This window comes from Cavia porcellus, unplaced genomic scaffold, assembly GCF_034190915.1.
Source record: "Cavia porcellus strain 051 isolate PalLab524CR breed Dunkin Hartley unplaced genomic scaffold, mCavPor4.1 scaffold_1, whole genome shotgun sequence".
NCBI lineage: Eukaryota > Metazoa > Chordata > Mammalia > Rodentia > Caviidae > Cavia > Cavia porcellus.
This window is the reverse complement of record NW_026947484.1, coordinates 218,091,953-218,106,783: the sequence shown is the minus strand read 5'-3', so window position 1 is coordinate 218,106,783 and position 14,831 is coordinate 218,091,953. Positions and strand designations below refer to the sequence as shown.

General features: G+C 38.8%; 1 protein-coding gene across 18 annotated transcripts in view; it reads right to left on the bottom strand.

The window, feature by feature from the left end:
- The window catches only part of Slc8a1 (solute carrier family 8 member A1), a 370,110-nt gene that overhangs the window by 291,025 nt on the left and 64,254 nt on the right, over positions 1–14,831 (bottom strand). For 12 of the 18 annotated variants that reach the window (XM_063254738.1, XM_063253197.1, XM_063251486.1 and 9 more), the window contains exon 2: positions 1,358–3,190. The exons of 1 other annotated variant lie outside the window; for it this stretch is intronic. In XM_063254738.1, coding sequence (XP_063110808.1) covers positions 1,358–3,156 — 1,799 coding nt within the window. In that variant the 5' untranslated portion in view covers positions 3,157–3,190. 18 annotated transcript variants of the gene reach the window in all.

Genomic DNA, 14,831 nt, shown 5'->3' with positions numbered 1-14,831 from the left:
GCTTTGCCAAATTTCACTGTAATGTTTTATTCTGTAACTTTTCATCTCTTTAATGCATCAAACTGTAAGGACTCTGGAAGGCTTTCTCAAGAATACTTGGTCATTTTGCTCATTCCCTTCTCCATCTTTGGTTTTGTTATTCTTGGAGAAATATCACACTTGGGAAGTACATATCTACCATTAGGGTATATCACATGGCAATACTTAGAGCCTGTGTACTTGCCATTAGAACATAATGCATACCACAAGTGCAAAAATTAACCCATTTTAAAACTAGTTTAGTTTAACACATTTAATTTTCTTTCAGCCTTCAACAAACATAATCATTAACCACTATATCCTTTGTTGCACTGCTGTGTCCCTCCCTTCCTTCCGTCCTTCCTTCCTTCCTTCCTTCCTTCCTTCCTTCCTTCCTTCCTTCCTTCCTTCCTCCCTCTCCCTTTTCTTTCCTTCCTCCCTTTTTCTCACTTTCTTGTTTGCACAATACTCATTGAGTTAAATTTCCTGGCTTATTCTGGTGAGTTGAGTGCACGGCACTCCCCTAGAAAAGACCAGAGGGACATTTCTCACCAGCACTAGATTTGTCTCAGGGGACAAGTCACTTCGTAACACTCTGCAAATGTCAACAGAAAAAGTAAATTGTTTCCCACTGCTTCTCTTATGACCTACTCCTTATCAGCTAGGAAGTTAGACCGAACTTTCTTTATTTCCTCATTACTCCAAGGGAAAATAAAACCAGGCTAAAATTAAATAAAAGCTGGATTAAGGTATAGCTAAGCATTAACATATAAGCAGAAATATTACCTTAGATTGTAAGGAAAGCACAATGTCAGATAAAAGTCACAGAAATATTTTCAGTCAGCCTTGTTGGTCACAACATTCTTTTCAGAGATTTTTTTGTTTTGTTTTGTTTTCCTTTTGGGGCTTTCTCAATTTGTTCTCAGGAATAAACTTGGAGAACAACGGTTATGTGTTAAACAGTCCAATTCTGTATATATACACTATATGAATCAAACTAGTATATAAAATTTTCAACCCACCTCAAATGATCTGTCAAATTATTGCATTTTATTGTGGTCTACAATATGCTTAAAATGCATAAAGGACAAAAGGAAAACTAGAATTTCAGTATCCATTAGGATCGCTCTATGTAGGCCATATTGGTAAGAAGCACCCTGGCAAGGACTTGCATTTTGAAAGTGGTCTTAAGCAATAACTAGCCCACACCTTGTATTTGGTTTAGCTTAAAAAATGATGGACACGGTCTCACATTCATAAATACACTGAACCACACACACACACACACACACACACAACACACACACACACACAAACACACACATATATAAAAACTTACACAATTTCATCGTTCTGGAATTCGAGCTCTCCACAAGTGTCCTCAAAGTCCTCCCCTCCACCTCTGGCAGTCCCTTCGATGGTTTTGTAGGGCACGATAACATTTCCTCGTGCTCCAGATGTTCTCAGTACTTTGACCTCCATGATGCCAATGCTCTCACTCACGTGGGTCACGGGTTCCTCAAAAGTAAAGATGCCTGCGTGGTCATCATCAAAAATAGTAACAGTGGCAGTGGAGGGCGACCCAAGGCAAGCAAGGGTAGAAATGTGGTTGGCTTCCAGTATGCCATCCTCAGAAGCCTCAGAAGACACTTTGACGTTGCTCAGATGCACAAGGAAATTTTCATCCTCCTCAAAGATATCATCATCAATGATGCCAACTCTGATTTCCTTTTGTGTCTCACCAGGCTTAAAGACGACAGTTCCTTCAGTAAATTCATAGTCAGACCCAGCATTTGCTGTGCCATCCTCTGTTCTGAAGTCAACGAACACAGTGTTGGTCAAATCTCCACCTCTGCGGATAATGGTCAGGGCCACTGTACCACAGTTCTCCAGACACTGATATGTCCCTTGTTCAAAGAAGATCTTACTAACAGGGTCATTTTCAGCCACTTCTGTGTTGACCTCATGCATACTGACAGCCTTCCTGGCTTGGTCAGCTGCGTGCCTCTTTAAAATGTTGCCGGCACCGGTCATCAGGCGAGTAGCTTGAATTCGGTAAAATGCACGACTCTTTTGCTGCTGACTTAAGACTTGGTAGTTAGCTAATTCTATCAATTGCTCTATTTCCTTCTCTGGATGCTTCTGCTTAAGTTCCTTCAGAATTCTCGCCATTTCTCTCCTAGCTTCTTCATCATCTTGATCCCTCTCATCCACCTCCAGAACCAGAGCACCATCTAAGAAATTCTCAACGTGAGAGTTCACTACCTTTCCATCCATTTCGATTTCAGTTTTGGATGATGGTCTGTCTCCTTCGTGTTCTATAATCATGCCCCTCTGCTTGCCAGCCCGATACCTCTTGTAGACATACTTGTAAAACAGAAGCCTCCTATCTGCTACCCACGCGAACACAACACAGATGGGAAAGAAAAAGAAAGTAAGCAAACCTTCCCAGACCTCCACAACACCAGGAGAAATGACAGACAGAATAATGTAAAGCCAGGTATAGGCAAAGATACTCCAGGCTGCCGTCACAAAGAACACACGCAAATGCTTAATCTTCCTTGTCTCTCCATCAGGGACCACATAAACACACAGGGCAATGATGATGAACATGTTGAAGGCAGCACTTCCCACGATGGTGCTAGGACCAAGGTCTCCTGCAGTGAAGTTATGGCCACACACTTCAATTACTGAGAGGAGAATCTCGGGAGCAGAAGATCCTAGGGCCATCAAGGTCAGGTTAGACACAGTCTCATTCCAGATTCTCACAGTGGTCTTGGTGGTCTCTCCATTGGGTTTCTTTATGGTTATTTCTTTTTCTTGAGATGTGATGACTTCTATGGAGGACATGAACCTATCAGCGATGATAGAGACACCAAGAAACATGTAGACCATGGCCACAAAATACACAGTTGCTCTAGCAATTTTGTCCCCAAAAGAAGGGTCTTGAGGCTCCCAAATGGGCAGAATCACCCCTTTCTTACAGTAATATGAGCCAGTACATTCACCGGTTTCATTTCCTTCTTCCACCATTTCTGTCTCAGCAGTTATGTGGTCCACATGGGAAATTAGGAGAGTCATCATAGCTAATAGATGAAATCCCAATGAATATGTGGGTGAGAGACTTAATCGCAGCATGTTGTACAATGAAACTTCCAAATGTCCCAACCTACTGGTAAAAATAGGATGGGGGAAAGGATAGAAAAAATCACATCATTAGAGCCAAATCCAAAGCATGACTAGTTGTTAATTTTTATCACTATTATAAAAAATTTGTGTGTAAGTTTGACCATCACAAAAACCTCTGGTGAATCATTTTCTAAGAATTATCTGCTGATTAAGCAATCCTTTGTAAAATTCACAATTCCGTGTCTCTGTTTGTGGATTTTTTACATGTTGTCTCATTCACTGAGCAACTCAATTTCTGAAAATAAAAAGTCCAATTATAACCTGGCCTTTCTGAGTATATATTTATGCATGCTAATAACCAGGAAGTATGAACAGCAAAACTTCTGAAGGATTAAATAATTTTTCCTTATGGTTAAGCAGGTTTTCTTTTAAATTTGGTAACTGCATTACCTTCAAGAAACTGTTTCATTGACAAAATCACTTTATTAGGTAGGAGTCATTGTTTAAAATTCAGACTCTGCAAAAACCCCTACCAACCAAATGTGATGATTATCTTAAATTTAAATGTACACATTGCATTGTATATCATGATCTAAATCACATCCTACTGGATCTAAATTTACTTGAAAACACAGAGAAATCTCCAAGCTTACCCGCAATCAAAACTCAACACTATTAGTTTTTGAGAGGAAAAGTACTTCACTATAATGCTGTATTTCCACACACACACAAAGCAGGTTTTAAAAGCATAATTTGATGAGAGCACATTTCTTTTTAAGTTTTAGCCAAGCCCAGGTCTCCTAATGCATCAGAGTGGGGTATCTGCTTCTACAAGCACAGCCTTTCACAACTACGTATGTAGCCCACTGTAGCATCTGCAGGCTGTCTGCCACAGGAACGAGAAATAACCAGGTCTCAGCCTAGTTGTGTGTAATCAGCATTACCAGCCATAAAACGTTCCTTCTTGCAGTTAATGTTATATTTCCCATGGTCAATCCAAAACACACATTATTACTATAGTGGGCTTAAGTGACTATCTAAATCAACTCCAGTAGCATAACAACAGCAACAACAAAGTATACGTATATTAAAGATATTAATTAGGAATATGGCAACAGGGTCACAGAACAAAAGAATGTAAGCAAAGTAGGGAATAGAGTCCCTGCACCCCTAAATTCACACCCTATCTCACATAAAACTCAGCTCAGACCTCGCACCCCCTCTGCCTCCTGGGCTGGGGGCATGGGGGTAAGACTGGGACATGGACAGAGAAGTGGGAGAAGGACTGCAACTCTCATCTGGAAGCCCTCAAGGAGGGACCCATGGCAATATCTATCTGCAGGGAATGGAAGGCGGTTCCGAGTCAGAACACAGCCTCATGGCCTGGAAAATGTTAACAGAAAAGCTGGGTTAGAGGCTGTCACAGTGCCAGGCTGGCTGAGAGCCACTCATTTGCACTAATATTCTCTGGCCTGCATTTGCTGCTCCTGGCTTTTGGTAAAACCTGCACTTATTTTATTTATTTGGTTATTTATTTTTGTCCAGGAGAAGCCCCCTGCAGGGCACATCCTCATGGATCCCTGGAAATCCTACCACAGCCACCGGCCTTGCAGTCTATCACTAATGAGGGATGAGATCCTTTGACATTTTTCTTATAATAAAACAGTAAGAGGTTTTAGAGGGCAGACATCCAATCTAAGTAAAAGGCTGACAAATAGAAGAAACACACTTTCAAAGTATATAAAGGTTTATGGCCAAATTGCCTGCTTCTTAGGGTCACTGCAGAGTTTGGGCGACTTTGGGGACCTCTGCTTAAAATCAGATTACATACAACCAGCCTGCCAGGAGAATGGAAGATCTAGTGTTAGCTTCCTTATGTCTCCATTTATGCCACAAATGTTTATGTGTGCTCAATATGAATTTCAGAATGACTTGCTACACTCTCTTCTAGTCCTGAGATTTCACCAAGGAATAGAAGAAAGTCTCTGTTCTCACTGAATGTACAGCCTAGTAAGGAGAAAATAAACAAAATAATTAAATATGAATGTCAGTTGCTAAACACTGCTGCCATGGGGGCAGGGCAGACTCAGTCTAACAAGGACAGGGACTCTGTGTGTCTGTTGCATGCATGGCACACATGATTTTATACTAGTTGGTTAAAAAAAAAAAACTCTCAGATAGTGTAACATTTGAGCAAAGTCCTAAGGAAAGCCAAAAATCAAGCTTCATGCATATCAGAAAGAAAACCATTTCAAGCTTTTGCAAAGGTCCCCATGGCAATACTCCTAGTATAGTGCACAACTACAGAGAAACCAATATGACAAGAAAGAAATTCAGGAGGAGGACAGGAAAGGGACACAATTGGAATGGGTCATAAGAGCATCAAGACCACAGCAAGGTATTGATTTTCATGGAGAGGGAGATGGAAGGCTAGGAGAGATTCTGAGCTGAGTGTGATATCTGGCTTTCCTTTCAGAAGGAATATTGCTGATCCAATGAGGAACACACCATAGGGGCAAAAACAGAAATAGGGGGACCAGCTCTTGCCCACTGTGATTAAATCTTATTTAAAAGTGATCCCGGTGCCTGACTGGCATACAAAATGATACAGCAGACAGCTCACATTGAAAAAGTTGAATATTTCCAATGATTCTTTCGAAAGATCTGCAATTTTAAAATGTGTTGGGGACACGTGTAAGGATTAGATTGGTTAAATATGTTTAATGAACAATGGTACTGAACAGAGATAGTAAACACTAAAGGAAGATTTAAACCTCTGCCTGTCTCCAAGACTGATAAAATTAACCACTACTTTCAAATTTCTGCCAAACTCATCACTCCACTTTTCAGACAAAATGAACTTCCTAAACAGCATACTGTATCTGACACTCCTTAAAATTCATCCTTGGTTGCCTACTGTATTTCCCTGTGGTCAAAGTTCATACTCCTCAACACTCTGCTCAAAACCTTTTATGATCTGACCTCTGAACTTCCACTCCCTCAGTAAGACTTGCTCATGTCTACGTTTTTCACATAGTGTTTTCTGTACTCAAAAAGTGTTTTGCTCTTTTGCTCCTAGAATCAAGTTTCCAAGAAGAGCCCAATAGCCAATCATAGTTAATTTCCCAAGAAACTAATATTACTTTTTTTTCCTTAAGAGTGCTGCTGGTTTCATGCTAAATTCTTTGCATGCACCAATTATACTTGTAATAGAAAAACCAGCATTTCTGTGTTACAAAATTCCTAGTGTTGCCATTTTCATTATAGACTTTGCAAACAGCACTTCCTGGAGGTGTGCAGTGCCCAGTATCCAACAATAAAACTGTATAGTGGGTACTCTTAGCCCATTCTTAAAGTGGGATAACTGAGGCTTACCTAGGTTAAAGATTTGCTGAATGACATACAATAGACTCCTAAATTATAATTCAAAATTCTGGTCTGTTTCCAACACTGATGTTAACTGTTCCATTAGGTCACTTAGTATGAAAAATAATCTTTAGTTTAGTATGAAAAATAATCTTTGACAACTATTGGACTTTGGCTTGAACAGGCTCTTAAATTGCCAGATTAGGAAAGTCTGTTAGCAATAGTCTCTTGGAACGTTTCCAACAGCCTGGCTTTTATCTTAAGGATTAGAGACTCAAGTATCAATGACTGGGGTAGAATAAGGGTTAACCTGTGCCTAGAGACAGCTGTCCTATGCTCCTTGGCCTTTAGAAATTGCCTGGAAACCTCTTCCTGTGTGCACTGTCACAGCAATCTCTGAGGTCAGCCAAGAAAATGTCCTGCCTTCTACCCCTGCTCTGGCCCCAGGTCACCGTATGCTTTTAGTCAACATAGTGACAGGATCGATCAGGAAAACTCTAATATCACTCTCAGAGAAAAAAAAGTGAGGGGCTTCTAAGGTTACCTAAAAATATCATAATTACATTCAAAAAGAGACAGCATTATAATTTGTGAAATCAGTGAACACAAAACACTGATGTAACTTATTGGCAATGAAGCAACTGGAAAGAACTCTCCAGAATTCATTTTATTCCTCTATTAAAATTAATACCAAATCCAAAGGCTTGTAAGGATATGCAATACGTGTTACCTAATGTGAGTTCCTTTTTTTCTCTCCTTTTGTAGCCTTTCTTTCATGGTCTAACTCCCATTATCAAATTCAAGAAGTTTTACCTCGCCTTCCTCATTGCCCCTCTAAGCAGAGAGCATAGATACTTTAGTTTGCAGTCTGCCCTTGCATTTGTCCTTGATTTCCTGAATGCTGGAAAAAGGAGTAGGATAGTTTTTATGGTAGATTCAGATCAATTCCTATCTATGGCCAGTGATCACTTCCAAAGGTTCACTTAGGAATATCCACATCGTCCAAAGGAGTCTTCAACACACGTAAGTACCAAGAGCACCTGAATTTTCTTCTGCTCATTGTTTATTGTAAAATAAAACAGTATGCACTACAGATCAAAAGCCTGAGTTCACTGACAAAAAAGTGGTACAAAGATATCTAGCTGCCAGGAATCCAAATGCTACAATCTGCAGTGGAGGAGGAGGGGGAGGAGGTTACAAGAAGTACGACTCTGCCATAAAGAAAGATAAACCTGGGTCATTTGTAGGGAAACCGATTCATCTTGAGACCATAATGTTAAGTGAAATAAATCAGACACACAAGCTTAGCCACCATAGGATTTCGCTTATATGAGAAACCCAACACATAGATAAAGCACTAAATAAAAGATCAATAATAGGAAAATAGGGAAGAGGATCGAGGTGGAGAGTGGAAGAGGGGAAAGGAATGGAAGAGAATTAAGATGTGTCATGAACATGTGCCAACTACCCACAAAGAATGTCATCATTATGCATTGCAAAAATGCACTAATAAATTTTTTAAAAAGAAAAGAAACACATACCTGCAAGAGAGATGCTTATAAAGGCCTGCCTTTGTAAAAGATGAGGAAGAGCCTCCTTAGCAAAAAGGCCTACAGACAAACTGCCTGTTCCCGCCGGACACTGTAGCCAGCGTTGACTCTCAAGAAGCGTCTGACTCAGAGAGGGAGCATGCTGGCATCCCTCCTGCCCAGCACAGGGAGTGGCCTACTCGCCTGCTGGAGATAGACAGTTGGAGTTATTCCAAGGAACTCCCTGACTTGCCTCCATGAGGCCTTGGGATTTCCTTCTATTTAATTGTTGCTGACTTAAAACTTCCAAGTTAAACAGTTCATCTATTTCTAAGGCAACACTAAAGCAAGCATGAATCTTTATCCCCTTTGAGGCAAGCACTTCCAAATGCTCCCAGACAGAGATGACACCAGAGAGACCCATTCAAATTACTGTCCTGGGTCCCAACCTTAGGCGTTCAGACAGAGGCCAGGCTTCAGGTAGGAAATCAGTTGTCATGGTGACTCTGGGCCAAATCCTTCTTAGAACTTTTTTTTTTCCTCCAAAGAAACAGTTTCCTCTCTCCTGAATGATAAATTGGGACAAATGTACAGAGAAAAAGCTGAAAGAGGTCATGTGAGGTACCCAGGGCCTTCTGCCTAAACTTACAAAACTGAAGTTAGGTCTCTGTTCCATATCAGAAAATACCTACTTTGATTGTTTCAGGAAAAGAAGCAACTAGTAAGGGTCAGTAAAAAAGGAAGATGAATTTAGGATTCAGGAGAATGAAGAAGTTTCTGGGGAGTCACATAATATCCTGCCAGTCTTTTGCCTTACTTTGTCTGTCCACATCGTACTTTCTACTATTACATGTTCTCTAACGTATTCAGTGGTTCTGTGGCCTTTCTCCAATAGATGTAAGCTCTGTAAGGATGAGTTTATTTTCTTTTTTTTCACTGATAGTATTTTCAGTTCCTAGAGATCATGGCACAGAAAAGATGCACAGCACACGCTTTTTGAATGACTAAAAGAACTATCGGAAGGCCACGTGTTGATTCACCAAATCTCTGATGCTGAATCAGAATCTGGGAGTTGGATCTAGGCAATTACATTTGAAAATACTCTCAGCTGTGAAATGGATATGCTCTAAAATGAGCAGGAGTCAACGTTATATTAAAAAACTAATGTCATTGTTATGTGAAGGAGGGGGAAATATGTACTTCAAGGTCATGCAAAGAATTTCAGGTTAGAAAAAACTGATCTAAAGCATAAAGAGTAAACCTGAAGCCCAGAAATCTTCCCCAGTATGGAAGTATGGATCTGCCTATAGTAGCCCTGACTTGTGGATTATTTCTGCTCTGCTGAGGTCTTAAAACTGTGGACCTCCTCCAGGAACAATACCCACTATTTTTTCAATATAATTGGAAGATATTCTGTCAAAGACCAAAAACTATATCCACAATAGTGGCTTTATAAAAAAGAAAACAGTACCAAGAATTTAAATTTAAATATATTACCTTCACATGCTAACAAGAAAATGTAAGTAGAAGAAAACTTGAAAGTATTCCAATAGAAAATAAGTGAAAAATAACGTACAGAGAAAGTGTTCTGATAGCCTTGGGCTTCACATGAAATCACAGAGAGCTGTCCTAAGAATTATCATGGCATCAGGGCCACACAGCAGGGTTTTAGGGGCCCTGATCAGTAACAATAATGACAATAACAACTGAAATCAATGCCTGAAAGGCCACTTCCCAGGTGCTGTATTAGACGCTTGGTATTCACAATCCCTGACCTTTCTGACAATACCACAAGGAGCTGTGTATTATTGTTCTCATTTTATAAGCTAGGTAAATAAGAATTTCATAAAAGCAAGTTGACTAAAATCATACAGACAAACCATACAGAACCAGAATTTTAACCCAGGTATTTTACATTACACCATAATAACTTTTGTTACTTTATTTCCACTACAACAAGCATTAGTGTTGGGGACAAACGGTTCTACACGGCCAATTTAAGGACAGTACGTGTTTGTCACTCTTGTCCACTCCCTAAAGCACTCAGATTCATCAGTAGCACGGGAGAGATAATCCACCTCAGGGATCACCGTCTGAAGTCCGTGGTCTGAAATCATTCCAAAGTCATGCAATAAACTCAACATTTTTTTTTCTCCATTTGCTCAGGAGGAAGGGAAATACAAAAAGAAATCTTACAGTGTAAAAGTAAAATTAACAAAAAAGAGAAGACTGGATAAAAGATGGGAGATAGGGACGAGAGGGTGATAGAATTTTGTCAAAACAAGTAAGTTAATACAGTGCCACTAATGAATTAATATTTCTTTCAAGAATCCCAATGGAGACAAGTTTACTGTCGAAGTCAGGACTTTTTCTTAAATTTAAACTAGTATTTTTTTTTTTATTCAAGGACAACATATTCGGTTATTATGCCAAGATTTCCTTAGGTCCTCACTTATATCAGACATCATGTTATAAATGTGCTGAGTATGTCTGTTGAGCAGCTCACATGTTAGTGGGACATTACCAGGGTTAGTTTTCTTCCTGGGAGACAGATGTCTTATATTACTAGAGAATCACAGAGGAGGAGAAGTTTTCCTGGCATCTGAAGCAAACTGAACACTCAAATGAACTACCTAGTTTGCTGGTGAATGTAACTATGCCTGAGGCCTTCATTTACTACAACCAGGGCTGTAAAAACTTTGGCTCACTCAGTGCATGGTCCTACAATCAAAAGATTTCAAGTGTAATCGGCTCCTCGAGACAGGGAGCAGCTCCTCTATATTTTGTGATTCTTCCAGGAGTTTCCTGATGGGCACTGATAACTGTTTTAAATAATAATTTATTCACCATCAATCCTGAAGCCAAAAAGAAGCTTTTCTCTGTTTGATTTTACACACTTAAAAAGAATGAGGTCATAAGCAAGCTTTCATATCTAGGTGACCCCATAAAAGGTTTACTTAATAATACTTTCCACGCTGGCCTTTTGACATTTAATGCTAAGAAAGCTGTATATACAACATGTTGTGCATGTGTGCGTGTGTGTGTGTGTGTGTGTGTGTGTGTGTGTGTGTGTGTGTGTGTTTGTAGTTCTGGAGGGAGTAGATTCTTCTTGAATTCAATGGATCTACTGAATGGCCTCCGTGCACAAAGTGTCATACCTGACTCTCAGAATACTAAACACGCCTGACACCAGGATCCTGTGCATAATGAATTTACAGTATCCCAGTGCAGGTACCCTTAGTGCCCAAAAGTATTAGGAAGATTAAGGAAAATTAAATGAAGCAAGGGGTCAGAAGAATGACAAAAGCTGGAAGACTGAGAAGGAAGAAATGATGTGAACAAAGGAAAACAAAGCTTTTCTATCTACAATCGAACTGAGAACCACCTGGAAAACTCATTAAACTAGACAGCTGGGCCTTATCAAATATATAACAGGTCTAAACAACTCCGAAATTTGTGTTTTAGTGCCAAAATTCAGTGGTGATTTGGCACCACCCTTTAAGAAGTACTGATATAAAGAAAGAGTAGACAGACACAAAGGAAAAAATTGAGTAGAGGGAATTGGCTCAAAAGCAGATGCGAACTCTGCAAGTATCTGTTCTAGAGAGCAAAAGATGTATTTACCAGGAGAAAAGTAATGCCTGAGCATAAGAGACAGTGTTTTTCTAATATCAGTAAGACAAAGCTGTGAGCTAATACATCGGATGGGCTCCGCATCGCAGACACTAAGCAAGAGTGAAACCTGAAGCCCCTGGTAAGCATGTGTTTGGAAGGTGGAATACTGGGATGTAGGGACACGAGAGAGCAGACTAAAGCACTCAAGCAGTTCAAGGACCACCTACCTAGTTCTGTTGGCTAGTTCTGCTTTCTCTGAGAAGAAACAGGTAAAGACTGTGAGGATACTCCATTAACATGTAACTAAGTCTCAGGGTAAACAAAAGTCTTCAGAGACCAGACTAGATTTCATGTGCAAGTACTTTGTAGAAGTAAAAATCATGCGAAACTTGAACACCAAACTGGAAGGCTTGGGTGGTGAGGAAAGCTGAGTTCCTTAAATTGTAGGCTATGGGGCATTGCCTACTTCCTGCCTTTTCTTTAACTCAAGACTCAGTCTGATTTGTGAGGTCAACCCTTCGGTATTTGTGTGTCTCCTGGGACACGGGTGTTGAATACAGCATTCAGTTTTAAATTGTGTGATAGGAACACAGAAATGTCTTTTTTTTTTTTTTTCTTTTTAAACTTTTTCACAAGGGAAATGTTGGTTGGTGAGCAGAGGCTGGTGATTTCCACGAGCTTTTTCCATGAGTCATGAAGTTTCGTCTTCAAGTAGAAAGCTTTTCAGGAGCTGGAACCCTATTAACTTGAGGTTTGAAAGTCTTTCAAGTTTCAAATCACAGTCCTCGAAAGAATAAGATGCTCTTGAGAAGAGCAGAAGTAATAAATTGAAAGAATCAGGGAAAAAGTCAAGTGTCTAGATGCACCCTTCACAAATATTCTGTGCTACAATTTTCTAAAGTTGCCAACAAAATCATAAGGATCTTGGTTCTGAAACCAAGTATAGAATTCACACAGAACTAGTTAATTTTAAAAATGGGAAGTCAACTAAGAAAGAAACCTGCCAAATCTTATTATTTTGAGAAATAAATGCAGCAAAGATGACCAGTGAGAAAACACAAAATCTTCATGCAAATCCCCAAGTGGTTTATGAAACAGACAGTGTCTTTAGAGATAGAGAGCATCTAGTACCTATGCTCTTTAAATTAGTGCCACACACCTCTGTTTGAAGACTTGTTTAAACATCAGCTTAAGGGTTATGGCTTTACTTTGGGCAACTATGCTAAAACTACTTTATTACTGTCTTTTTGTGATAAACGAGGATTGTGGCCGATATGATTCATCTGACCCAAAGATAATTCCTGAGCAGAGCCATTAAAATAGTTAGAAAAATTCAGTGGGGAAATAAATGCTAATGATGTAATCATTTAATAAGAGAAAATAATTTCTATCAATTAAATTTTTGCTTAAGCAAAAGTATTAATGACTGAGATAGCATGCATTCATTCATTCATTTAACAACTCTAGTAAAGACTTTGAGGATAATGATACATAGTATATTATTAGTAATGAAATTTTATTTTTTCATAAAATAAGTTTTCATTTTACTCTTTAATTTGATTTAAACATTACACAATATATAACATGTATAGAAACATTATGTTAATTCATTGCTATGTAAAATTATGCTTTTATGTATCAGTTAAAAATTAATTAAAGCAAACCAATACCTAATATCTTTTATGTATCTGGAAATGTGCAAAACATTGCGGCTAGAACCATGAAACAGAACTCTGAATCTCTATCTTCATGAAATTTGTAATCTAGCCAAAAGATAGTTGACAGATGTTACAATAAATCAGTATTTAAAAAACATAATTATTAACTGATAAATGCTATCTATGAAAAACACAATCTTAAAAGAATACTGGAAAAACTGACCTAGTAGACTGTTAGGGCAGGGTCTGCTGAAGAAGTATCACCTGAGCTAAAATTTAGAAAACACTCAGCAGGAAACCAGGCAAAAGGCTGTTGGTGTCCAAGGCCTGAGGCTGACACTTTTGCCATAACCCTCGACTATTATAGGATTACTCATAAATCTACCTTTTTGATATGTGGGTTATGAGATCATGCTTGGAAAACATTGAAAGTAGCTTCTGCAATTTATATGAGACTTTCTCTCTTGGAATCAGAACTATGCAATTTCAGTTAATTGCTTTCTGCCACATTGCTGGGGGAAATATGGTAGATGGGATTGTCACTGGTCTAGAAGCCAAAAGAAACGTGATCAGCCTCAGACCTACTGCTCGGTCACATGTCTGAGATAAATCACTTCTTTTCTCTCTAATTCATCTGCAAAATCTGGGAATTCTGCTCATAACACTCAGCTATGATATTCTAATCTTAAATCCTTGAATTCAAGATCTTCTATAACATAATACCTGCCAATTTTCCTGGTAGTCACCTGAGCTAGTAAATAAAAACTGCCCTGACATCTGCCATACTTTTTTGTGCTTTTATATGTCTCCATGACCCATCTCAGATGTCATGTTTTCTACTTAAAACTGTTGTGCATTGCTGTATGGACCCTTAAAATCAACTAGCTGTGCTCCTTGCTTCCCAATAAGGAGACTCGGACCTGCTAAGTGAAGAATTTTCAAAGTCACACATCATGGAATTGACAGAACTAGGCTCTAGAACAAAGTCTTTGAGTTTCTAAGCCAACCCTTGGCACTACACTGTTGTTATGATGCTCCAAACCTACTCATGTGACATTACTGTGTCTGCTGATTTATAGCATGATTCAGGAGTTGGAAAATCATGGGCAATAAACCCAACTGTCTTTTCTTGTTCTATTAAGGCTTATAAAATTAAAATGTTTTGTTTTTAAATGACTGAAAAATTTTCAAAGTTCATAATGTGAAAGCTAGATGTCCATAAATAGTGTTTTATGGCAAACAGACCTTCCTATTTATGTATGAATGTATGGATGGATTTATTTATATATTATCTATGGATGCATTATTTTTGCAAGAATAGAGTAACTGTGACAGAACCTACAGTTCACAAAGTCAAAAAACATTTAATAGATAAGGTTCACTCTGAATATAAAAAAGATACATGTGATGGGTTAAATGACTTCAGTCACAGATTTGATTAATTCTTACAAAATCACTTAACTTCATGTGGTACTCTTTGCTTATTTTTAAAAAGCAAAAATAAAACAAAATTAGA